The sequence below is a fragment of the Struthio camelus genome, chromosome 3 (assembly GCF_040807025.1).
Source record: "Struthio camelus isolate bStrCam1 chromosome 3, bStrCam1.hap1, whole genome shotgun sequence".
In the NCBI taxonomy this organism is placed as follows: domain Eukaryota; kingdom Metazoa; phylum Chordata; class Aves; order Struthioniformes; family Struthionidae; genus Struthio; species Struthio camelus.
Genome location: NC_090944.1, coordinates 97789234 through 97815983, shown reverse-complemented (window position 1 = coordinate 97815983; position 26750 = coordinate 97789234). Strand labels below are relative to the sequence as shown.

Sequence of the window (26750 nt, the reverse complement as noted above, 5' to 3'; positions counted from 1 at the left end):
ACTGTTTTCATGTCAGAGCTTTGCATGCAGAGTAGGGGATGGTGCTACCATTGGTGACATCCCACTTTTCCGTCCTCTGATAACCATAAAAAGGTTTAGTTGGAATCACAGAAAGGGTCAGATGAATGAGGAAGGCGGGAAATGCCAGAGAGGAAGACTTGTGTCTCTGATTCCTTTTCTGTAGAAATACTGAGATATTGCCTTAGAGAATTCCCTCAAAGCATTGGATAGGCAAGGAATGGTCTGGGCCAAATAGCTTTGTTTCCTACTCCCGGAAATCAGGTTTGCCTGTAGGAGCCTATTTTTATATATAATTTTTAGTTCCTAGAAACCTAAATCAGTACATTGGTCCCATCTTTTACTGATTATGTTACGTATTTTCCAGCCACTAAAGGCTGCATTCTATCCATGCAATAGAATTACTTAGGATATAAAAATTACAAATACTGTCGTTTAATTTAAATAGAGAATTTTATAGGATAAAAAAATGGTAGCTAAATTAACTTTCAAGTCTGTCATAAGAAAGAAAGCATGGATCAGATACACATAGTCACTATAATTATCTGGTTTACCTTTATCTCGCTGATTAGCTATGGATCATAAGCCTCTTTATTTTCCTTTATCTCTTTTTAAAGTAGAATATAATTCCTATTGTGAACGTCACATTGGTTGTGTTCTCTGTGGCAATGGAATTAACTTGCTTGGCCGAGTACCAAATCTATTATTTCAACACATACTCACAGTGTAGTTAGAAATTCAGAATGAGCTAAAAATAAATTTTCCTATGAGAGTATTTTATTTCATGAACTTGTGTCAATTTACAATAGTGTTAATAAAACTTTTTCCTTAACTATGTCTCATCGGAGTGAGTGAAAGCAATTATTTTTTTTTTAAACTAATTTGAACTCTTCTGAATTTGTTTTTGACACATGCCAGGTAAACTGGCAATTTACAATTCAGCTAATTTTAAACCAAGTTGAACATAGTTCCAGGTTCACTTGTACCACCTCTCTTTGATTGCAGAATACGATTACTTTACCTTGACTTAATAAGTTGTTGCTGTAACTAACGATGCATACATTCTTAGCCTGCCCCAGTTGCAGGATCAAATGTATTAACTAACTCCTCAGTGCAGAAAGTTTAAGGCAATGTATTTTGCATTGTTAATTGGACTGGCCAAAAAAAGCTCACATCAAGGTAGGGTGGTGAGTCTGCTAGGCTGCAGGACTGCATTTCTGCTCAAATTTGTGTCCGTATCTTCAGCCTCCTTTATATGCCTGTAGCCACACTTTCTTAGATTTAAATCTCTTTTCTTTGTCTCGTCTCTTTTTGAAAAAATTCACAAAAACAATGAAAAGCTGTATGAATGAAAAAGTTCAGCTGACTAAACACATGATCATTTCATGTTGCAAAAATGCAAAAATTTCATGTTTGCAAAAAAATTGAAGCGCTAGGAAACAATTTTCTTGGTTACATCTAATTTCATTTAGTGTAGTTTAAAACCTTATTAGCAGAAATATTAGATAAAGCACTTCTCTGACCGAAATGTGATTTTTTTTTTTTAGCTGATGCTGTCCTGTTAGCACGTTTTAGGTTACCTAACTCTGTGATTAGTATTTATTTTTCACAGTTACTAAAGTACCAAAATAAATTATAGTTCCTTTTGAATGTAACAGACTTTATCACTTGTAAGAATCACAGAATCACAGAATGGTTGAGGCTGGAAGGGACCTCTGGAGATCATCTAGTGCAACCGCCCTGCTCAAGCAGCGTCCTCTAGAGCTTATTTCCCAGGATCGCGTCCAGGCGGGTTTTGAAGATCTCCAGCGAAGGAGACTCCACCACCTCTCTGGGCAACCTGTGCCAGGGCTCAGTCACCCTCCCAGGAAAGAAGTTTTTCCTCAGGCTCAGACGGAACTTCCTGTGCTTCAGTTTATGCCTGGTGCCTCTTGTCCTGTCGCTGGGCACCCCGGAGAAGAGTCTGGCCCCATCCTCTCAACACCCTCCCTTCAGATACTTGTACACGTTGATCAGGTCCCCTCTCAGTCTTCTCTTCTCCAGGCTACACAGGCCCAGCTCTCTCCACCTTTCTTCAGAGGAGACATGCTCCGGTCCTCTAATCATCTTTGTAGCCCTCCGCTGGACTCTCTCCAGTAGTGCCGTGTCTCTCTTGTACTGGGGAGCCCAGAAGCGGACACAGTGCTCCAGATGCAGCCTGCCCAGGGCTGAGGAGAGGGGCAGGATCACCTCCCTCCACCTGCTGGCCACACTCTGCCTCATGCAGCCCAGCATACCATTGGCCGCCTTGGTCACAAGGGCGCGTTGCTGCCTCCTGCTTAACTTGTTGCCCACCAGCACTCCCAGGTCCTTCTCTGCAGAGCTGCTTTCCAGCAGGTCAGCCCCCAGCCTGTACTGGGGCAGGCGGTTGGTTATTCCTCCCTAGGGGCAGGACCCTGCACTTGCCTTTGTTGAACTTCAGGAGGTTAAGAAAGATAAATATAAAATCAGTGTATGCATCTGTATATAGTCTGGTCAGCCTTCACATACAAGCATATCTAGCTTAATCTAAGCTAGTGGCAGTTTTTCCTTGTGATTTAGGAATAGATTTGTGTTGGCTTTGAAAGGTTATTATTATATATACATTGTGTTTGCATGTGTGCATATTTTACATATATAGAGATATATATAGATACGTCTAGAGAGAGAGAAAGGGGGAAAAATGTTATGTATTTAATACCCAACCTGGAAGGGGATGTACATTGCAAAGTCTCCCAGATTTCATGGAAAATGGCACAGATATGGATAAGATCCTTAAGACATTTAGGTGCTTTTTGGATGCCAAGTGTGCATAGAATGATCTGTGGGGGACTTGCTCAATCTCTTACTTATCCTGACGTTGTTAGGCTTCCTGTATTTTCCCCTTAAAGGTCCTTTGCATATCAAAGTGCATTTATTGCACAATTAGTGTGTTGTATGTGCACAAAGTAACTGCCCCAAGTTTTGTGGATCCTCTCTGTCAGGCAATCTCAAATTTTGTGATGTTGTAATGCTAAATATCAAAATACGAGAGCACCTCAGTACTCCCCTATGTCCCTTAATGCTTCTTGTTCTGGATTCAGAGTTTGCAAGTGCTCTGAATTATCAGTGAGAGTTTAGGGTCCCAGTCAGAGGGGAGAAGAGTACTCTCCACACCTTGACTTCTGCAGGGGATTGAGGGGCTTTACCACCTCCACTGATGATCCTTAGCCTAGAACATGCATTATTTGCGTGACAGTTGATGATAAAATTTATTTGTATGTTTTGCTCCATTGGGAGCCTTACCTCAGGAGCTAAAGCTGTCTTTAAAGATTGTTACACTAATCCTGCATAGTTTGGGCAGGTTTGTGTTGCCAGAGCAGTGTCTGTGAGGCTGATTCAGAGGAATGGAGCAACTCTGGAGTGGTTATAGCAGAATGGACGCTTTGGTGCTCCAGCCTGCGTTGATGTTCAGAGGTGACCATATGAAAATATCTGTTATGCATGTGTTAAATGCACAACTCCTAGTAATCACGGAGGTGATTATTTGAAACATGGGACCTTTTTCCTTTCTTAATGAGGCCTTTAAAATAATTCGGATATACCTCCTGAAAATGTTATGAGCATATTTCACCTGCGACTTACAAGGAAAGTCCGGTGTTCCCCTTTATAAGTTAAAAATGTTCCACTTCACTTTAGACTAAAAATGATTAATCTTTAGATGTAAAATATAAACCATACCATGAGCTGTTCATTTCAGAAGAGATTTAAGAAAGTCACGGGTCAAGGACTTTAGGAAAAACAGGATTATGACAAATGGGAAAGAAATTGTGAAAGAAACAGTAGTAGCATAGAGGTTTTTTTCTGTTGTTCACCAAAGTACAAGAATTGCTGGTTGGAGTCGCACCCGATATGGCAGGTTACTGCAGAATCTAGTTGAGAGTGCTGGGGAAAAAAACCCTCTGATTCGTAGAAACTCCATTATTTCAGTCAAGCATTCCATTCGATTTTAAGGCCGTCAACATCAAATTTAAACTAGGTGCATGGAGATATAGGGCTGCTGTTGAGCTTTCTGCCTGAGAGATCTGCTATGCCCTGGGAATTCCTGCCAGCGGTCAGACAGCCGTGGCCCCTGCTGATACCTGGGACCTGCCAGATGCCAGGCCAGTCTTTGCATCATCTTCTAGATCCCCCCAGCCCGCTGTCCTCTGGTGACTGCAACAACTGGTTTTAAATGGACTATTCTGCAATACATTGCGTAGCTTGCATCTAAATTAATTTCTTAATTTTATTCTTTCTCAAAATGCTGCCTACGGGATCCAGTTCTTGATGGGGGAAAAAAATAGGCCTTTAAATGTTTCAATGCACAGTGATATTTTGCAGTGTTTCAGCTGATTTCTGAAGAGGGGTGAGTTCAGTTTTTAATGAGTTTTTGTGGACTAAAGTTATATTTAAAAGGTCTTTTATCTGTACGTTAAAGATCTAGTATATAAAGTTAAGGACTGTATGTGTGTAAGCCTTACTAATGCTAATTTTAGCTGCACTGTTCTAGTTTGTAGATGCGTAAGTACTAATCTTCATTTTTTAACTTTTTTTTACCTTTTTCATGTATCTTTTTGTGTCTTTTCAATTTTGTATTCATTTGTATTTGTTCTCTCCATTCTTCTTCCTGCCTCTTCCTTCTGTCTTTTATAACTTGCCTCTCCTTCCTTCTTTCTCACCTTTTTACTTCCTTGGCTTTTATTTTCAGTTCTTTTCCTCCTATGTGAAGCATAGTATTTGTGGGGGTTTTTTTTTAATATTGGACGTGATTTTTTTTCTCCCCTTGTTTTCTTCTCTCCACCCTTCCCTTCAGTGAGCTTTACCAATTTTTTTATTTGATTTCCCCAAAATGTTGATCAAATCCTGTTTCCATCAGGTTCTGGCTTTGTTTTGTTGTTGTTTTTTGCTTTATTTTGTTTTAAAGGTAATTTATCTCTTATCAAATGTTGGACGTGCTGATCCAAAGAGAGAGACTGACTGTAGGTTTGTCTGTCGTAGGAATTTTCACTTTCAAATTTCCGGTAACGGGCATGATGCTACCACTGCTAAGAATCCTTGTGTGGAGGCTGCAGGTTTAAAGTGGTAAAGAGATGTTAGGATATAGAAATCCTGTCTTCAGTGATTTTTGCTAATGAGGTATTAACAGTATTTTGAATTGATTGCTCAGACCCAGTACATTTTTTTTCTTTGCAGGAGACTTGGGGTTTAGTAGGCTTGTTTTTGGCATTGTCAGACTGCAGTACTGTACTATTACGCTGAAGACTGAGTCAGTATATCATGTTGAAAAGTCAGGACCCGATTTCAGGCAAGTGGTACATGAACACTTAAGTGTATTAAGGCTCTTCTCTACTTCTCTCAGAGCTGACCAGTTCTGGTCAACAAATATGTCTTAGAGGTTAGCTGGTCATGTGCTGGAAACCCTGGCTTTTCTTACAGACTCATATTCTGAACATTAGTTGCTTTCTGTAACATGGCACTTCGTGTGGAGAAGGTTCAGACAACTACCCCTTGAAGCCTTGGATGTCTTCCTTAGTTTATTATTCGTCTATTTATGATAACCTTGCTGTCAATGTATTGTATGCCTGACCAGTTTGGTCAAACCTTTGGTCAGTGAGCAGTGGAATCAACGTAGCTGCTTCCCTATGGGTGTGAGCTTTGGTCCCAGACCCCCAGCGTCTACCACCGTGGCAGCGACTTCGGCGCTCTCGTCTTCCACCTCTCACCTCGGTGGTCTGCGTGAGACTGCCTGGTGCCGAGCTGTGTGTGCGCTGAAAGGCAAAGCTTTGGACACACTTCCCCTTGGTAGAGGTGCAAGTTTGGATCTCTCTCAGCCAAGTTTACCTAGAGAGTGAATTTTGTAAAATGTCTCAGATAATTAAATTTCTATAGATCTATCTTTCACATGCAAATTCACAAGAAACTGGAGAGACAGGGACTGCTGGGTAGACAGTGTGACTGCATGTGCCTTGTTTGTTTGGAAAACATGACAGAAATTAAAGATTTTTTTTTTTTGAGAATTAACTCTTGATCCTCTTTGTGACTGTTAATTGTGGTAACCATAGGACTAAATATTTATAAGATGACACTGCTGTTTGGATTAGTTCAGTGTTAGTTTTGATTGCTAAGTAGCTCTTTATTTGGGACTCAGATGGGAGAAGGGAAAATTACCAAATAATTTGGAATTGCTGTAGCATCTTTTCAGATGCTGCTTTGGTCCTTCACAATTTTAGAGGTAGTCACTCTCGCATCTTCCTGAGGCTTTTTGATCTCGAAGAGGAATGAGGAGACTAACTCAAGTAGATATCGGTGTGGAAATCAAGTGGTAGTAGGGACTGAATTTTAAGAATTTAAGAAAAATAAATTTGTAAGAGAGAAACATTGAGACTTCAGCTGTTCTATCCCTTCTTCCCCAGCTCCAAGGCAGAACAAATTCAGTTAGACGCTTGTAATTTCGTACTGGTATATCTACATCTTCTAGCAATGGTTTAACTTCTTAAAGCTTTCCAATGATAGAGATGCTGCAACTTTCTCAAGGAATGTGTTCCAGCACTTTTTTTTTTCTTGGAAACTTTTCTAGTGTTGAACTGAAGGGTTTTTTTGTGCTGCGTTTATCACTACCTGTCATGGATGGGGAGAACAGGTTGTTACTTTCTCACTGTCGGCAACCTTTGATGTATTTCAAGAGTTTTATAGTCTTCTCCCCCAAGCATGCTTTTTCTTCAGGTTAAACACCACCAACTTTTAAAATCTTTTTCCTTCTTTTCCTTCTAGAAAAAGTGCTTTAAATCTCATCTTGTTATTGTTTTTTTTTTTTTGGGGGGGGGGGGCGGGCCTTGAAAGGTGAACAAAATATGCCAACTTGAAGTAGAGGGGAAGGATTGATTTTGCCTTGTATGCAATACTATGAAGTAGAGATGTTAGTCTTCACAATAGTGTGACATGTTCAGGTTGTACTTTGCTATAACTTTTAGGTCCCTCTGTAGAAAAAGCAAACACTTCATACAGGAGCATAGGAAATGTACCACTGGTCTGACCAGTAGGGTATTTCGCCTGGTACTGTTCCTCTAATAGAGGCAATAACATGTCCCCTGGCATCTGTATTAGAGGGCACATCCCTTTCTGTTTTCACTAGTATATGCTTTGGACTTGTTGACAAAGACTTTGTCTAATCCCTTTTTAAACGTTGTGCTACTAATTTGCTTTCACAACCTCCTGTGGCAACAAATTCCAGGTTGTCAATAACCACTCTATAAAAAAGTACTTTTGAAACTTAACTCCTACGGGTTTCAATAAACATTCCCTATTTCTGGTATTGTAAGTCTTGATGAATAACAATTTTGCCTTCACTTTACCTGCTGTGTTCATGGTTTTGTACACCTTGATCGTATTCCTTCTCTTCTCCAAGCTACCTACCCTTTTTTGATCTCTCTTCCTAAAGCATCTGCTCCAGCCTCTGAAACATTTTGGTCTTGCTTTTTCACAAAGGTTTCTCAGTTCCTGTGACTGTGCCACTGATTGCTCCTACCTGCTGATAGCACTTTTTCTTTAATTGAATTTTAGACTATTTTTCTTACCTTATTCCCTAAATTATCAAGATCATTTTGAAATTTTAATCCACTCTTCCAGGATACTTTCAATCTGTCCTAGTTTTGCTTTGATTGGAAACTTAATAAGCATATTCCTTTTCTATTCCATAATTTAGATTGTTAATGAAGACATTGAGCAAAAAGAGATCAGCAGCAGGGTTCTCTACATCCCTTCTAAAACATCCTCCCATTTTTTCAATGAGCATGGTATTCCAGCCTGCTTTGCACCACTCCCGTGATAATCTGGACTAAGTTTCCCTGGTTTGCTTTTAATAAAATTTTACTGAGGATCAAAATAGATGTTATTCTCTGCTATTCCGGCAGGATAACAGGACCCATGATTAGGAAAAATGGAAATTAGAATTGATTGACATGACTTGTTCTTAACAAAATTTCTTATTTTCTAGGTGCTTATGTTTAATATCTTCATTATTTGTTCAGGTATTTTCTAGAGATTCAAGTTGAAATGCCTAGTTTATTATTTCCAAGCTCTTATTCTCCAGCTTACCTTTTTCTTTTTTTAAATACAGATACTTATTTTTGTCTTTCCACCCTTCTCATACTTCCCTCATACATTTTCAGAGATAAATGCTAAAATTTGTCAGTTTACTTCAGCCAATATCTTAAATACCCAAGGATGAAGATCACTAGGCCCAGGCAATTTTAAAATATCTAACTTACTTTAGCACTCTTGCAACAGTTGCTTCCTGTTTTTATTTAATAAGAACTTCTGGGTTGATTGGTAGTAATCATGCTAGGTGGGAGATTTAAGGCTGCAGTGAAAATGTTTACTGTATGCAGATTAGGGTTGCTTAGTGGAAAACAGTCTTTATAGTAATTTTTTTCTCTAATAAATGCACAAAATGATTTTAACCAAGGGAAATAATTGCTAATCCTTGAAATCTGGTTCCTTTGCTGTCTTTTGTACTATACCATTCCATGAGATCCCACTTGTTTGCAGAATTTTAAGAGCTATTGAATGAGTTATTAGCGTTGAAGATGAATACTTCTCTTCTCACGCTGCTGTGTCAGACATGGTTCAGGAAAGAGAGCAGACCACTGATATAATCGAAGATGTGGAAACCCGCCTCTTAGAGCTTATGTGGCTCTGACAGATACTAATTCTGTATTAGTATGCTGTATAAATATTACCTCTTTTGTTCTATAAATAGGCATAAAAATAAAGCACTAATTCAAAGGCATGACATGCTGTGTTATAATATGCTCAGTTGTCTCTGAGAGAGATTTCTTTATTCCTGTTTGGTGAGAGAAGAGCACTTTTGTGTTGTATTGAGGAAAAAGAAAATTCCTGATAAAACTTCCTGTGTTGCAGTGATACCCCTTGTTTGGGAAGGAAACAAAAGCTTTATGCGCTATTGGAAGTGTTATTGATAGCCTCTGAGCAGTGCAAGTGCAGCAAAGATGGAGGCTTTTTCTCCTCCTTGCTGTCATTTTAAATTCTGCCTGGATAAGCGTAGGCTCTGATGAAACCTTAATTGACATAGAATATGCTTTTTTTAATAATAAACAAACAGAGTCCCTCTTAGGTGAAAATAATCTCTAAGTAGCACTGTGTTAAATCTTCATTGCATCTTTTCTTATTTCCCTTTTTTGTCTCTTATTCTCTACCTAGGGGTAGAACAGCATGAAAAATACTGTACATTGTTTTAGTGAACACAGTATTTGGGGGGAATTGTTTATGTATTGTTTTAGATGATAGGGGTGAAAGTGTACTTTGCACATGGAGTGGAAAATACCAACATCTTAGACGGTTCTCATTCTTGCAGGAGTTTCTTCCTCTTTCCTTCATAAGCTCTGAAGAAATCTGCCTCCTGTGCAGCTGAATTTCTGTGCTGCCAGTATAGAGAGCTCCACATTGTTGAGACTGAGACTCTCAGCCATGGCTGTCCTCAGACATGCCCAGCCCACCTACTGGGTGATGTGGGCCCAGGCCACTTAGCACCCTTAGCAGTCTTGAGAGCTGTAAAAAGCTGGAGCAAATAAGAATAAAATGCTCTATTCTCCATTCTCAGTAGGTATGGGAAGGAAGAAGGTTATAGTGCAGCAGAAGAGACTTAAGTCAGACAACAGTAAGGTACTAACACATGGAATAAGTTGCCTGAAGAGACTGTAGGATCTCTTTGAACTGGAGTTTTTTTAAGGACAGGTTAAATAAACATCTGTTACGAATCGTATATATATAAATTAATCACGTGTATGAGGAGAGGGATTGACGACATAAAAGCTTCAGAGGTCCCTCCCAACCCTGTATTCAGTAATTAAACGTGGAAGAGTGAAAGCTCGAACACCAAGTTGTTTAGGCATTTACTGAAGGAGACAGGAGGATCGGTCTGATACCCTCACAGGGATCCCAGCTGTGGAGGGGATACACAACAACACAGTGCCAAGTAAGCAGGCTGCCCTAGCCCACTCGCGCAGGTATCTGAGGAGCAAATCGAAGCAGGTCCCTTCTAGTCTCTCTGTGCCGTGAGTTCTTGTCTTCTATTTTGAATTAGTTTCTTTTGAGAAGCCTACTATCACTCAAAAAAAAAAAAAAAAGGTACAGTAGACCAGTGGTATGGTCTGTTTTAATCTATTTTAAGTAGAAAAAGCCCACTAGAAAGTTGCCTGCAGTGTGGCGTTAGTGCATGAAAACTACAATTTATTGCCCTTGTCAAAAGAAAGGCTCAGGAGACTTGTTTGGTGCCAGTGGCTGTTTTTGGTTCTTTGTTTTCTAATGAGAATACCGATTTGAACATAAGCAATATTCAGATATGCATTTCTAATGTAAAATTTAGTTTGAAAAGGTTTAAAAGCAGCCAGAAGTTCGCCACTCAGTAGAAGCAGTTTCAAGATGAATTGTAAAACCATTCAAAATCCTCTTTAATAGCCATATAAACTGTTTAAAATGGTCTTTACCTGACCCTTCAAACCTGCGACTAAAAATATGAGGGTAGGAAAACAGTAGACCTGGAATTTTCCCTTTGTTTTATTGAATATTTGTGCTCTCCTCAGTTGAAAGAAGAAACACCATGGCTGTAGCTGGATAAGATTCTTTTTTTTGGTGTGGATTTAAAAGGCCCCCTACACTATTTGTACCCATACTATTAAGCAACCGTTTAAGCAACAGTGAAATAACTAATCCGTTATATTTGCCAAAAAGAAACGTGTAATGTAGAAGATTTGTGTAAATAAGAGGAGTGAGTTAGATTTGTGCAAGTCTGTCTTTATTTAGTGCTGGTAGAATAGCAGTAGTCTTATTAGTGGTGCTAACTTTGCACTGCTCATAGTGAGCAGCAGTCATAAGAATAAACTGCAGAACTTGGCAAGCTGTAAACACTCTTAGCTGAACAAATAAGGATTTAAACTTTATACAAATACATACTGCAATCCTGAAGTCAAGAAGCCTTGAATATATTCTTTGAATTTATGTGGAATGGGAATTAAAGTTGGATTAGCAGGATCCATGCAGGAATTTTTTGGCCTTCGTCTCTGTTGCATAGAAGGTGGCTGTATTCCCACAACGTGACCACCTGGGAACTTCTACCATAAAATTTCCTGGTACTGAAGGAACTTAGGACATCAGTTTCACGTGTTTTTATTTCTTGTCATGCCATATCATTTTTGATGTTCTGTGGTTTTTGTTCTGTGGCCTTTAAGTTTCAAACTTGGTAGAGGGTTTTGAAGGGCATTTTATGGCTTGCGACGTGCGTCATGGAGGTCCTGCGGGCTCTTTTTAATGAAACATCAGTTGCTGCCTTGACCTGTGCTGGGCTGGCCTCAAAGACTGAGCCCATCTGGGCTGTTCTGGTGACCCTGCGACCGTCAGTAGCTTTTTTACTGTTTGCATGGCGAGGCAGCAAGAGGGGCAGGAGTTATTTTCTGGAGCGACGGCATGCCATTGTGGGTACTTCGCAGCAGTTACGGGGTTCGTTGCTACATTTATGCCAAACTGCGCTCTCCCAGACACAGCCTCGGGGATGCTTTAGGTGACAGCATGGGCTCAGGGCTGCTCCCCAGGGCTGGGTGGATGCAGCCAGCCTGCTTTGTCGGGGGGAAAGAGCTGCAGTGGTGTGAGGTTCGCGAGGCACAGCGCGGCACCTACCCGAGGGCAGGCAGCAGCCCTGGCTCCTCTCAGCTCGCCCACCAAGACGGAGCAACGTGCCTCACGCACGGAGGAAGCTGCAGCACGCGCTTTCTGCAAATACATCTGCAGGACCATAACAAACTATACGTGATAAAGGTCATCTTAGAGGATCACCTGTCCTGACAATGAAATGGCAGAAAGCAGTGTCCCAGATCTGAATACTTCTTTGTCTTTGAGGTTTCTTAGTTTTTCTTGCCAGTGGTATGACGCAATATTTTAATGCTCTGTTATTAATTCCCACTGTGCATATGACTGCAACCTTGGTTCTGGGCACCAAAATGCAAGCATTTCTAATTCTTGTTCATATGTTGCTGTTATTTTACCTAGCAGCAGAAAAAACAGTCCAAAATATATTCGTCTCAGGAGAAGATTCTGTAAATGCTTGAAGAGGATTTTCTTATGCTGAATTCTGGAAACATTTTAAATAATATTTTAGAAAACACAGATTGAAACATATATTTGAAATGTATAAAATACATATGCACACAGCCTAAGCAGGAGATTCAGTGTTACTATTGAGTAAAAGCATATGCTTCTCACTAAATTTCACAAAAATTATCCCTGTTTCTCTGAGGAAATTGTTTTCTGTGTTTCAAATAAGTATTTTATTTCAATCTGTGAAAATACCTGACTTGTTCTGAAATGCGTAAGCTTGGTTCTTCTCAGATATGCGCTAAATTGGAATTTTTGGAAGTTTGTTTTAAAAAGAAAAAAATAAAACAAGTCCTTTCTGCATGCCTATGGGAAAAGGTTCTTTTTTCTGTGAAACTTACTACCTTTTAAAATGAATGTCAGGGACAATACAAGTACAATGAAGTTGTTTTTAAGCAGCAAGCATGAGGTTAATGCACTTTCCCATTCCTTTACAAAGATTTCTTCTTCTGAATGTGAAATTTTAATAATGGCACAGTAATGAAAATTAAAAAATAACTATGTCAATGAAAGTAAGATTTTTTTTTTCCTCTGCATGGTTTTCTGCAAATTTCCTTCAGCAGGAAAATGCATTTTGCACCTATTTAAACATTAGGTTTCAGATCACAATAATCTGTTTGTTCATGCAGCTCTGTAAATTGTATGTCAGGAGATTGCCTTTTGAAGGTTTCCTGTTTATCTAGAGCTATACAGAACTGCATCTGAGTGAGTACTACAGGGTTTCATATTATAGAATAAGGAAATGCTATACCATGAGAGTGTTGTCCATCATATTGACCGACAGCGTCCCAACGTTTCCTTGAATCCTGTCATCCGTGATTCCTTCCCCCCCCCCTTATATTATTATAAGTATAATGGGGAAAGGACTGGTCCCAGTTTCTCTGTTGCTGTGACAGTTGTTATAATAATAATGTCAGTTGCTTTGTGTAGCAACAAGAAAATTACTTTGCTCTTCGGTCTTCTTGCAGTGACATATTTTATTTCAACCAAGCAAAACAAAACTCTCGAGACTATTGAGTGCCATCCTCAAGTGTATATTGTTACTGTGATGCATAATCAGAGAATATGTAGTTAATGTGACAAGTATTTTAATGCATAATGCTTTCCTTCTGGTACAGATAAAAAAAAAAAAAAACCATTTAAAATTCTGAATATTGTTTGTGATATAAATTATTTAACAATACTTGACAGATTTAGAGTACATCTCAAGGTGATACCTGAAGGACAGTTTTGAGAATATATTTTCATGCTGAGGTGTGTTTCATGTTGACGGCTATGGCAGTAAGATACTCAAAGGATTTTAGATCTCATTTTTTAGATCTTATTTAAGAGTTTTAGAGTCTTAGGTCATTGACTGGAATATGTTCACTGCACTAAAACTTTTTAAATCTTATCTCTTTCAGTCCCAGCAAAGATGCATTGTGATCTTTGCACTGGTTTGCTGCTTTGCAATTCTGGTTGCTCTGATATTTTCGGCAGTGGATATTATGGGAGAAGATGAGGACGGACTCTCAGAAAAGAACTGTCAAAATAACTGTCGGTAAGAGGTAACAAACAAAACTTCTCTTTTGGGGTGGATAAGAGCATATATGTGTTACATAATGGTATGCGCTAAATAACATTGTCCTGCAGGTGTAGTTGGGAAGAGGAGTAGGTAATAGGGGAAGGAATATATTTTTTATTGTTGTTGTTTTGAGGTTCTTGTTTTTGAGGTTGGTTTGACAGAATGAAGCATGCTCTTTTTGCAGTTGTTTTTGGCTGTATGTTTTGAGCAAGGCCCTTGTGTTAGGAGTTCTACAGGGTTTCATATTATAGAGTAAGGAAATGCTATATCGTGAGAGCATTGTCTATCATATCGACCAACAGTATACCAACTGTTATTTTGTAAACCTGAATCAAAGCCCATTACATTTCAGTAAATGAGGATTGAAGTGATTTACTCAGCTCTCAAATCTGCCCCATCTTCCTTACATCAAAAACCTTTCTTCTTTCTTGAGGAAAGTCATAGGTCACTTTTGAATTAAGACTGCTGCCTCTTTTACGTAAGTCCTGTTCATCACACCCCACTAATATTTACAGAGTCCTGCCTAGGAACTGTGAGGAAAATTAGCGATACAATCAGTATTGAACTGAGACTGGACTAGTCGCTATATTAAATTAAGATCTGACTCAGACACCTGCCATAGCTATTTATCTCTTTTAACCTTAGATTTAAGTAGATCATTTTATTTATTTTTTAGACCCTGTATTTCCAACCTATGAATTTAATTCTGCTGCTCCTGTCAGGTTCCTTTCTGAACCTGTTCATCTGTGGTGACCAGTGCTTTTCCTCCATTGTGTTGTCCAAGATCCTGTCTGTCTATCTGTGAAGCTGGTTTAAAAAACGTGTTTGTAGACATCACTCAAAGTTGTATCCTGCTTTTTTTTTTTTTTTCTAGGCTTGAACTTGTATATAGAGCACTCTCCCTGATTTAGTTCTTGGAAGACCGTCATCCTTAAATAATTTCTCGGAAATCCGTGCTAATCTGATCACAGAATCACAAAACAGTTGGGGCACCTTTGGAGATCATCTGGTCCAAGCCCGCTGCTCAAAGTAGGCTCACCCAGAGCAGGTTGCTCAGGGCAATTTTAGATATCTCCCAGGATGGAGATTCCACAATGCCTGGGCAACCTGTTCTAGTGTTTGATCACTTGACATGGTGCATACAGAATCTAGCCGACTGGCAGTGGCTGGGTATGCAGTGAGTTGAAGATAATTGCTATTTTCTTTTTAGAGTAGCCAAAGGAAAACCTGATGTTTGATCTTTTTTCTCCATTTTGCTATTGTTTATTGCTTTTGTGGGCAAGGTTTTTGAGGTGAGTGCCTTTCTATACAGCACCTATCAAAGTGCAGTTAGTAACAATCCACAGTCACAAATTGAATTTTGTTTTTGCAATTCTATTGGATTTTAACAAATCTTTTTAAAAGGCAAAAATAGAGATTCTTTACATTTGCTTGTCCTTTCAAATAGGATACACCTGCAGCATCAAGTAGTTGTATCCTGAAATCCCACTTTATCTAGAGTAGCTGTACCACCTTTCTGTGCACAGCTCTGGGCAGCGTTGTGATATCTTGCTTGAATTTTCAAGAGTTCAGCTAGCTTCCCTTTCCCCATCAGGGTTTTGGATGCTCTTGGCGTAGTGAGTTACTGCCTTCTAAAATTTTTAGAGAGAGTTCTGAGGATGCACTGAATGTGTCACCTCTACACCCACTTCCTCCGTGTGTGAATCTTTGACAGAATTAGATCAGATGAGGGGAAAGTCTTTCTACTCATTTGCTTGGATGGGTGCACAGTACATGCAGTAAGTACTGGACCACGTTTTCCTCTTAATTGTATCATCTAATGGTGCCCCGTTGTGTTCTGGGTAGCTGCATAGGCCAGTGAGGAACCTAATCTTCCTCACTTTCTGTTCTTCAAATGGAGAAAGTTTCAGAGTGGGTGCAACATACAGTGCTGTGGCAAACTGGAATAGTATTTTTCCGTTTCTGAGAGATTGACTGCTTTTGTTTGTCTCTTTGGACTGAGTGCACTAGTCTCCCTTTCCAAAGAATATTCGTCCTTGCTTAGTCACCAGTCTGCCTTTCCAAAGAATATTCATCCTTGCTCAGTTCTTTATTGGTCCGTATATGTCATTCTTGTCTCTGCTGGACTGTGTTAGAGGAGCCTGGGAGTAAATCCAGCACATTGACTCCTATTATGTTTAAAGCTAATGAAACTGCTCTGCATTTATAGTGATGAAAGTGAGCGTGGACCCCAGATCTATTTTAAGGTGCCTTTCACAGAGCAATTCAGGTGCGTGATCTAACGACTAATACTTGACCCAGAAGGCACATCAGTACCGTGTGTGTAAACTGTGTCAACTATTTCTAATAACAGCTATTGCAGCATCTAAGTGCTGGCAGCTGCTGCCTGCTAACATTGAATCCTTCTTTATATGATGAAATGGGACTCCTTTGCATGTTAAATATATTGCAAACTTAACTAACGTGCTGTAAGATCAATTGCTACCTGTGGCATATATTTAGTATTTGTCATATATAGTCATATATTTGGTATTTGGGCAAGCACTTTTAATAAGTAAGACAAGAATTATTGAATTCTTATATTTCTGCTGTGTGAGTACTTCCACTGAAATTCAGGAACAGGCACTTACATTTGCAGGCTGTGCTGAGAAAGAATGATGAAAAATAGATTTTTTTTGTAATGAAATTATTGTTGAATATGAGATTATGTGTGTGATCTTAGAACTTTCATTTTTAATTGATGAAATTTATAGAAAGGCGTGATGCGGAAGGCAGCTATTGATTTGATAAGAACTTCACTGATGGTTTGTTGAAGGTTTTCATCTTCTGAACATCAACTTTGGTTCTGCCTTTTTATTTTAAAGGAAAATATGTTTCAAATGGAACTGTGGTCTGGAATAATTCTTTGGCTAGATCTTTTTGGAAGTTGCACCAAAAAATAACAAGTGAGAGTTAATAAAAAGAGCAAGAGAGAAGGTTGTGTATTTATAAAAAATTCTTCTATCTCCTTTTTGTAGCTTGAGAGAGGAATCAGGGAGGTGTGTTTTAACGCAGTATCTCCCAGTAAAGCCTACATCAATATTTTTGTTTTGATTGCATTGTTGTTCGTCAATATAAATGCAGCCTTTCTGATCTGATCGTTGCGATTCAGCATGAGGTGCCTCTTCTGTTAATCATTCCTTTTATCTTATTACATAAACAATACTTACTGAATATGTTGCCAAAAAGACCTTTCTCTTTACGGATGGATTTGTTCATGTTGGGGGCTTTTAACAAAACTTGTGAGAGAAGTGAAGAAGCAGGCTTTTTTGCATATCTTCACAGATGGCTGAAGCGATTGTTGTCGCCCTCTAAAAGGATGCACAGGAAATAGCAATTCTGGAAGAAATTAAAGTATATTTGAAAATAGAATTATTAATTATGATTTGAATTCTTTGATCTTCGTGCTGAAAAACCCTATTGTGTTGAAAAACTCTACTAAAAAAGCATTTTGCTTAAAGGGCCATTTGTGACTGCCACAACGTGAGGTCGGATTGCTGGAGGCTGCAAACCATTTTCCATTCTGTTGGTTATGCAGTTGGAGGAAGCTGATATGCAGCAAGGTCAAGGAGAGTATCCCAGAATATTCAAGAAGAACCTGAATACTCAGTACTCTTCAGCTGTGTAAATCCTAACATGACTGACATTCATTTATTTGTCTCTTAATTTGTAGGTACAGAAATTGTTCTACTTGGTAAGCCTACGTAGCACGTTGTAATCCAAAAATACAAGTAATTAAAAAAGAAATTACAAATTTACAACTCTGTCCTAATAATTGAGGGCAAATAAGAGGGCAAATAAATGTACTCGTCAGATTAATTACCAAGGACCGCTGTAAAAGGGAAAATGGAAAATACCATTGCAATCTAAATTTCAAAATAAGCCTTTTCAGAAATATTAAGGCAATAATTTTCAAGGCAATAAAATCCATTTTGGGAAGATCAGGCACCCTAAAAACTTTCTAAAAGTAGACATTTTTCATTGGCCCAGACCCCAGAGTTACTAAATTACTGTCTCTTCTGTAGATACATTTACTGCTATTCAAATAGTGGTGGAGGTAGGAAGGAAGGCCAAGTTTGGAGGGTCCTAGATCCAGGGTCTGTAAAACTTATCAAACAGACAATTTCTGGCTTCAGAACTGAAATTAGAAGCAGAACTCAACTACCTGGTAAACTGTATTATTTTAGATGAAATACTGCTGTTTAAACTTATTTGTACTGTGCCATATAACTCTCATACTGTGAGTTATAATTGGAGACACTGACTTACTGAAAGTATTCATTTTATTTATTTATTTATTACAGTTGGAGCAGGTCTGTTATGAAGCGTCATTTGACTTTCGGAGGGTGTCGCACTTTCTTGGCTTGGTCCCACAAAATTTGATTCCAGAATGCTAGACTTCATAAATACAAATGTCTATTAACCATTCCTATTAAAAGGAATGTCAAGTGATTGACATTTCAGGTAATAGTAAAATAGTAATGACTATGAAAAGTGGAGTTTTTGCAGTTTGTGCTTAGCATGGGAAACAAATAATTCTTCTAATAACATCCAGAGTAATGTTGTTAGGCAACTTTGATGGATAGGGCTTGTTAAGAGGACATGCTTAGCAGTCTGGGAACTTTGCCTGTCTCGCTGTGGGTCCATTAAGCGTTGCATCTATAAGATTAGGTTATTGTAATTTGAAAACAGTGCTTTTTAATGCCTGACCTATTTTGAATAAATCATGTATAGCCTGTGACGTAATGTCAAGTCAGGACCTGCTTGGCTTTGTTGGAACTGACTGGTAAATTCAAACATTTCTAAGCTGGGAAACAGAAGAAAACACGACTAGTAAGAGATAATCTCTGTTATCTGAAGTGTTTGAACAAAGGTCGTTTTGATCTATTACCAGTACCTTCAGCTGTTCAGTATGCCTCTTCTCTTGCTTGGTGCTGCTGGTAGTCCTGGTAGGGTTCTTGCAGAGCTTGCCCATGCCTGCAGTTCTCCTCATCTCGGTGGCTTTGGCAATGCCCGCGGGAGCAGTAGGAGCAGCTGGCGTTGGACCTGCCTCTTGGTTCGGGTTCGTTCCTGTCTCTTGGGAGGAGCTAAGGTAGAAGAGGAGGGGAGGTAGCTGCTTTGCTGAGCCCCAGGTACAGCTTAGGGTGTAGTAAGACTGTTTTGACAGTGCACATTTTATTGCAGTTTTGGCCTTTGTCTCCCTCTGATGATATTTGGGAGATTTTCTTGTTTGTGTGTCTTGTTCCTTGGATTCTGTTCCAGTGACACTCTTTCAATTATTTCTCTGTCTTCAGAGTAATACATACCGAAAGCTCTTGCTCCCTGGTGTTTGTGTTGGAGGAATTTGCCTTTCTGTATAACGTATTAGGGTGGCAGCACCATTTAGTTCACTTGGTGATTGTGGGGAGGCTTCGACAAATTCTGCCCTATAGCAAGTAGCGGATGGTTCTAATGTGTTCAGATTTGCTTTGGAAATTGTTTGAATTATTTCAGCATGAGGGCTTGTATCCTTCATACTTTCAGTATCCTACAGAGGAGATGAATCTTCCTTTTGAACTGCTGAGCTTCAGAACTCAGTGGTACCCTGCAGCACTGAGTTACAGAGGTTAAATGTTGTCAGGTACGATAAATATTTATATTGATCAGTTATCATGTGTTACTTTCAGTTTCGTTAGATACTCCCTTTATTCTTGTATTGTGACAGAGGGCAATTGAAGCCAAAACTGGTTTCTCTGTGGCTTAATAAATCTTTGTTTCAGATTCTCCCTGATATTTAAACAAGTACGGTGTTGCAAGGCTATTAAGTGAGCATACTGCAACACATGCATACGTTGTTTTACCTTGGAACAGCTTTGCCCCTGGCTGATTGTGGGGGAGATTTTCCCTGCGCTGCGTGGGCTCTGAACATAGCAAGGTTTATATTGACTGGCTTCTATTTAATAAACAAACTATGACAGGCATAATAATTAAATGTCTAAACAGAACAAGATGCTCAGATGCTGAAAACAAGCCTGTTAAAGAGCAACTCAAGATTTATATTTACAAAACATTTATGCCACTTGGCATAAAAATGCTTTCTGTCAATATATTGACTGTTGTCCTCTGGTTTTGGGCTGATGGAGAGAATGAGCTATAGAAACACTTACTTCTTAAGATGATCCATGCCTGCAGTCATTTTTAGTTTTGCATCAAAATAAGAGTGTCCTGACCGCTGAAGTTATTGTGGCTGGACACTGTAAAGAGTTAGAGGCCCTCCTACAGAGGCATTCAACATCCTGAGCCAAGGAGGGAAATCAGTAATTCAACAAACTTGCACAACAAGAAGCTCTAACTTTCTGCCCTTTTATTTGTCATTTTAGAAGATGTGTTCCAATGGAAAAGATACTGTATTAACAGTACCCTGGTAGCTATACAGAGTAAGATTTTCTTCCCTTTATCCCCACACTGGTACTAAAAAGAGGGCCAGTTTGTGGGTTTTGTATGTTCTTTCAGCTATTAAGAATATTCTTAAAAATTAAAAAAATGAGTGCCAAAATTCATCAGCATCAAACTGTTTAAATCTTACTTATCCTGTTTGCATTACTGCCAAAAGATAGCTCATCACTAATTGCACTTAGAAATAGGTTTGAGCTTCAATTCATTTAGTCCAAATTGACGAGCCGTTCTTTCTCCCACCCTTTGCTCAGCTAAGTCTAATGGTTTCCTCAGCAGTTCATGATGGCGTGCTTTAGAGTCTTCTTACAAGATACCTTCTCCTCTTACGTGAAGCACTATTTGGGGGGTAATACAGAGACTGACATATTTTGTATGCTTGGGGCTTATATATTTAAGTATGTATTTGTTTGTTTCTCCTTCTTTGACTTAGATTTTTGAACTCACATTAGAGAAAATCTTCCAAGCTTAAAAAAAAACCCAAACCCTTTCTTTTTTAATTTAATGTGTTCAGAAAACTCAAGTGTTTTCTTCCCAGCAGGACTCATAAAATTCCCAAGGTCATTTTCTTCACCAGATTACAGCAAGCCTGCTGTAAATGTCATTACAGAGTTATTAGATTTAAAAATATTGATCATTCTCTTGATCTTGAAGACTGATTTGCCACGTTTCAGAGTGGTTTTTATTCCATTTGGTAAGAATAGTGATCCAGCTTAATAAACCTCCCTGATAAATCTTTCTCCCTTTTCTCAGTGGGAAAGGCATTAAAAGAGGCTAAATTTTCCAGCAGAATCTCTCCAAATCCCTGCTCAAGTTCAGGGTGACTTATTTGTTCTGCCAGGGCTGACTTTGCATCAAGTCCTAGGAAGCACCTGTTGCATTGACACCATTTATTTTTAAATGCTTCTCTGTCCTTAGAGCAATATATGAAAAAGGTGTTTATTATATTGTCAGTTTACTGCAGATGTGTTGAGCTCTGTGTCTAATCCTACAATGCTTCTTAGTGTCCCCTTGGCTAGCGTCATTTGACACTCCTCAGGGCTTGAAGAACATGAGCTTAACATGCTGGCCTAGCCTTCTGTACCCTGACCAGCGCACCCGATGCAGGGTGGCTGGGTCTGCTCCCAGAGCGCCAGAGGCGGTGCGGGGCGCTGTGGACCTGTCGGGGTGCCTGCTGAAGGCCCAGCACTATCACAGAGCTGGTGGTACTTTGGGTGGGTGGGTGAGTTGGAGCCAGAGGTGATGTTTTTTCACCCACGTGCAAGCTGAGCTACCTAGTCAGGCAGCAGCAGACCTTGGTGTTAATGCCCCACTGAGGGGAATGGAGGAGCTGTCGGCTAAGGCTTGTTGGGACTGTTATTTCAGCCTCTCTGTAGTGGTTTCAGTAAGATATACGTGGGTGACATGGTCAGGTGGTTCTTTGTAATTTTGAAGATTTTCTTCCTGATTTATTTTCCTCATGTTAACACAAGGGTCCTGGTACAGACGGAGCCAAACACGCTGGACTCTTTACATCCATGTCGTTTTAGCTAGTCTGTCAGTGAGTAATGCTTTAGGTACAAACTAGTGTTGTGTGTCAGGCAGCTGAACATTTCTGATTATGACTTTCCTTAATCAGAGAAGGAAGAGTTCAGTTCCTTTATTCAACTTACCCATATCCAATTCTCTTGTCCAAGGGAAAAAAAACGGCTTGGAATCAATCAGCCATCTTATTACCTATACTTTTTTTTTTTTCCTGTTACTTTTTTCTTTTCTTAATTTTTTTGCTTCCCGTCAACCTGACCTGAAAATAGAGAAATAAGGCACAAATACCAGCCTTGGCATCTACCAGGTGTAATTACCTATTTATGTCATTTATTCCCTATTTAATGATCTGTCCTTTCCAAATAAGAATATTACAAAATTATCATACAGTTCAAAGTGAGTTTTCATGACAGCATCATAATTTGATAAGTTTAAATCTCAGGTTCATTAAGTACCAAGTGTTGAAATGGCTCTTCTAAGAGCCGTTAGTGATTTGCATGCCTTCTGATATGAGGGGGAGGATTCATCTTGCTTCTGAGGCTAAACTCCTGATGGGTATTTAATGGCACATTAGAAGTGCTGGCTTTGAGTTTTTTCCCTAGATCTTTTTCCCTATCTTTTTCCCTAGATCTCCTTGGGAATCTCAGAATAAATATGGTGTATTCATACATATGAGCATCGATGATGTTCTGATATCTTCTGTCAGTTTGGTAGGCACGCCGCTAATTGATCTCCATTGTACTTGCAACATAATTCTGTATAAACTCAGGGAAAATAAAACTGTGATTCAGTATTCTTTGCTGCCATTTGCAAAATACCTTCTCTAGCCAGCTAGATGTGAATCAGTATGTAAAATAATAAATTGCTTCTACTGACTGAGTATGGGAGAAAAATACATTTGAACTAATAGCTTAGGAAAATATGTGAAAGCTCCATACCTAATCACCAGGACTTTAAAAGCAAGTATTTCAGCAGGAAAGTAGAGAAATCAAAATACTGCACTTGTGCGCCATGGAAAGTTAAAGTTGATGCCCGAAGACTCGCACCAAACAAATGATGACTTTTATGAAGACATCAAAATAAAATATGTATATGCAACTAACGGAGAGGGGGCAGGTATTGCTCTGTAGTACCTGGAGGTACTTGGAGAGGAAACCTGCATACTCCATGGCAGCATACAGTATTTGCCCCATGGGATTGGGAGAGGGATCACAGGCTCTAACCCCAGGACCCATCCAGTATCAATTCCCATTGGATAGACCATCCAAGCCATTCACCTTCTCTTCTACCAAGGAATGAACCATCTTCCTTGGAGACAGACCCCAAGCTCCTCCAGTGGCAGGCAGCTCCCTGAAGCAGCAGGGCTCTGGGTGGCAGGAACCTCTCTGAAGGTGATGCATTTGTGCAAGTGGGCGCTAAGGTGCGAGCCCAGAGCGATCGTGTTACAGTGGGTACGTGCTCAACAGGGGGATATTGCATGTAAAGCATCTGGGCTATCACCAGTCATAGTTGTATGGACTGTGAATGAATGTGCTGCCAGCATGAGGAGGGCAGCCACCATTTGATCTTTGTTCAAACACTGTATAAACTACTAGCTCTCCCTCCCCTTTCTTTTGTCACATGTATCAGCTTTGCAGTATTTTTTTCAGGTCATTGTGGATGCTGGTGGGAGGCAGACCTTCAGTGTGCTAAAGGGAATAAAGGGGAGGTTTAGTAAAGGTACTGGTGGAAGTGCTGGAGGTGGTATGTTTTGGGCAATGGAGGAAGAAGTGGGATGGGTGCAAGTTTCAGAACTGCCCCATTGGATGGAGGGATGTGAGCTACCCTAACCATAGCCTAAACACCTTACATTCAAGGGAAAGACAGGCTGTCCCAGCCTGGAGTACCATCACTAGAGCAGTTGTTGGGAATAGTTGAAGAAAGCAGTAGAGGTTCACCCTCTGTATAACAAATGTATATGTCAGACAAACTATTCCTATTCCTGGTGACTCATTTCTTTGCGTGGGAAAAGAGAAGTTCAAGGCTGACTTGAAAGGAGAACACTGAAAACAGTGAGGAGTAGTGGTGTCAAAACTACCCTTGAGAAGACTCATACAAACACCTGGGACAAGCAGCCAGCGGTGCTCTGTCAGAGATGGTACTCTGGCCACATGTGCCTGGTAGCGCTCCAGCTGGAAGTGCTCTTTTAACACTTGATGCTTTGGTGTTTCCAGGGCTTTTTCTGGAGTCAGGATTCTGCTGTTAATATGCTGTTAGTATATTTCAGAGAGTTCAGTGTACAGAGCAATTGTCAGTAACTCGGGTAACTCTTTCAGAATTTACTAGAAAGCCTTATAGGTTTTGAAGTGTGGGGTTTTTGGTTGGTTAGTTTTTTTGGTAGTTTGAGTGCATCAGACTAAAACATTCTTTTAGTAGAAATCTGAATTCTACTTTATCAATGTAACATTCCTCCTTTTTGGAGAGAGGTCCCATCACTCTCTTCATCTTTGCCAAAACTTTACCTATCAAATTTCCTTTTTTGTTTGTTTGCTTTTTCCAAAATCTAATTCTAACAGTGTGCAATTCCACATGGGCTAAACTTAATTATCCCATACTGTTAGTGAAGGTATAATTACAAAGAGGAACCTAAAAGCCACAGACAGTAGTCAAACCTATCATAGCGCTCAGTGTCCTGGCACATTTTGTAGAGTCTTGCATCCGTAATTTCAGCACCAGCAACGTCCTTTGGGAATGGATACTTTGAGTACTTTATTCTTCTCATTTGTGGATCTTTATTACCATTCATAGCCTACAGTATATGTGCTGAATTTGCAGTGCTGATTTCAAATAGTTGCTGACAAAAGGTTTTACCATGGATTTTCCTTCTTTGTTTTACAATGTTTTTTTGTTTGTTCTTGTTGAGCAAGAAGGGCGTTAATTAAGCTTAAGGGATTGTTGCATTGTGTAAATGTCAACATCACAGAATATCTTTTTGATCCTGTTCTGGGGGAAGGAGCTCTTATTGAGGATGTTCTCATGAAGTTGTTATTAACAGCATAAAAGCACATTCATTTATGAGGAAAATAATATTTTTATTTGTGACTGGTTTTTGCAACTGAGAGCTAATACACACATTTATCCATCCCAAGTCACACCAAGATAATCAGCCACCTGAGCTCCGGTAGAGTCTGTGCGCGCTGAGCAGCTCCTGGCATTGCTGCCGCCTCTGAGGCCTGGCGACTCGCCCTGCTTGCAGGCAGGCTTAGGTGATGTCCTTCACTAAAGCACCTCAAAGGCAGGTACACAGCTGTCGCCTCCTCCACGTGGAGCCCTGGGACGCCGTGTTTCTCTGGTTTTGCTCTTGCTTGCTTTCTCAAAGTACATGCCGTAGTTAAGAGCATAAAGATCTGTGACTAAAAGCCATACACTAGTTACAGCTTATGGGAGCTGAAGTTGCAATTAGCTATGCTTTTACTCTTCCATGAGTTCCTACCAAAGCTGCTTCTTATTGTTAAGATCAAGCAAAAAATAAGGCTTTTAACATTCCTTGCTGCAAAAAGCCCATTGATCATGAAGGCCCCTGTTTTGGCATGCTCACTGGAGGTGACGGCTGCTGTTTGCATTTTCTGTGGAGCGTACAGACTGCTCAGGTCAGCTGTCTTCTCCTGCCTCAGCACTTGTCCCCCAGCAGTCTGCTGCCAGAATCCGCTGACCAGCCCTAAATTCTCTCCGCACAGCTGCAAAATCCATTAAAATGTTTTAGTGCTGACAGGCAGAAATGCTGTAAAAATGCAAATTTTCTTCTGCTGAGGGGCAAGAAGCCAAGAAATGCTTTTTAAAACATTTTACTCGCTGCTGAGTAAGGGTTACAGGGAGTTCATACAGCTGGAATGCAGAGTTTTAAGCAGTGGGAGAGAAGCTTATATCTTCAATAAGGTCGCTAGTGTTTTGGTTCTTTAGTCACTTTAGGACTTTGGTGCAGGGTGTTTCCTTTCTGTGCCTCTTCCCTCTCCCTCCCCCCTCAGAAAATAGAGGACTAAGAGGTGGTCTTCTGCTCTGTTGCTGCATAAAGGAAGGACTGCTTTTTAGGGTCCAAAATGACACTAAATACTATAGTTAGAAGGTCTATAGAAAAGTCCAGGATAAAAAGGTCAGCTCTGTACCCAGAAAAACACAGGGTCGTGCCCTTGACTCTGTCAGTGCAGTACAGAGCTGGAGAGATTTTTTTCATTTCCTTAAAAGCAAGAAGATTTAGTGGAAGTAATGGTGTGTTCTCTTCAAAAGGACCAGATGGCAAGTGCTCTATCCAGATTTCGGTATAGGCTGCAACCTTTGATCAGAAAATGAAACATAATTTTTTCTTTTGTCTATCACATGTAAAATGGTATTGTGTCTGCATAACAGTTGATGTTCAAGACTATCTCCAAGGATGCTATTTTCTTCCCTTAATCAGGAGCTGAAAAAAAGCAGGGAATTGATTATATTTCTGCCCTTTATTCCTGTAGTAATCTCTTAATTTCATCCTCTATTATGGATATATTATTTGGGCTGTTCAGGCGTCATGTGAAAGACACATTCTCTGAAGAGCTATTATATTAAACTACTGTGGTTGTTTGGCTGTATTTCATCTTAGCTTTCAGTTGTATGATAGATGATACGTAAAGGGGCAGGTGGACTAGCCCTTTGCAGTTCAACAAATTACTTTCTTTGAGTAATAGCATTGTCGCTGCTATTGTAAGTTTTACACAAGTATAAATAATAAGCAAAAATAAAATGTATTTGAAGTTTCTCACAACGTTCTGCGAAAAATCTGGGCCGCACAGAACCGTCTGCAACGTTCAGTGCATTCAGTGCAAAGTACGAAAGCCCTGTTAATAGGAGCAACATCTAAAGACGGCAGCGGAAATCATACCCTTCCACAGTGGGATGAAGCCTAAAAATTTCAGTAGGACATTTAACGTTGTTTGAGGAGCTCAGCAGCGCTGGCACG

The 26750-nt window shown here is 39.8% G+C and overlaps 1 protein-coding gene and 1 long non-coding RNA gene across 7 annotated transcripts in view; one reads left to right on the top strand and one right to left on the bottom strand.

The window, feature by feature from the left end:
- Positions 1 to 26750, top strand: part of PLD5 (phospholipase D family member 5) — a 189903-nt gene that overhangs the window by 59870 nt on the left and 103283 nt on the right. For 2 of the 6 annotated variants that reach the window (XM_009681096.2, XM_068939284.1), the window contains exon 2: positions 13626 to 13762. In XM_009681096.2, the coding sequence (XP_009679391.1) occupies positions 13626 to 13762 (137 nt within the window). Of the gene's footprint in view, positions 1 to 13625; positions 13770 to 18723; positions 18918 to 26750 lie in introns of those variants that run through there. The other 4 variants (XM_068939288.1, XM_068939287.1, XM_068939286.1 and 1 more) reach the window with 3 other exon arrangements.
- LOC138066814 (uncharacterized) lies at positions 10851 to 18919 on the bottom strand. Its single transcript, XR_011140320.1, has 3 exons — positions 18723 to 18919; positions 16996 to 17164; positions 10851 to 12199 (listed from the first exon to the last, which is right to left on the bottom strand). It is a non-coding gene; the product is annotated as an uncharacterized lncRNA (long non-coding RNA).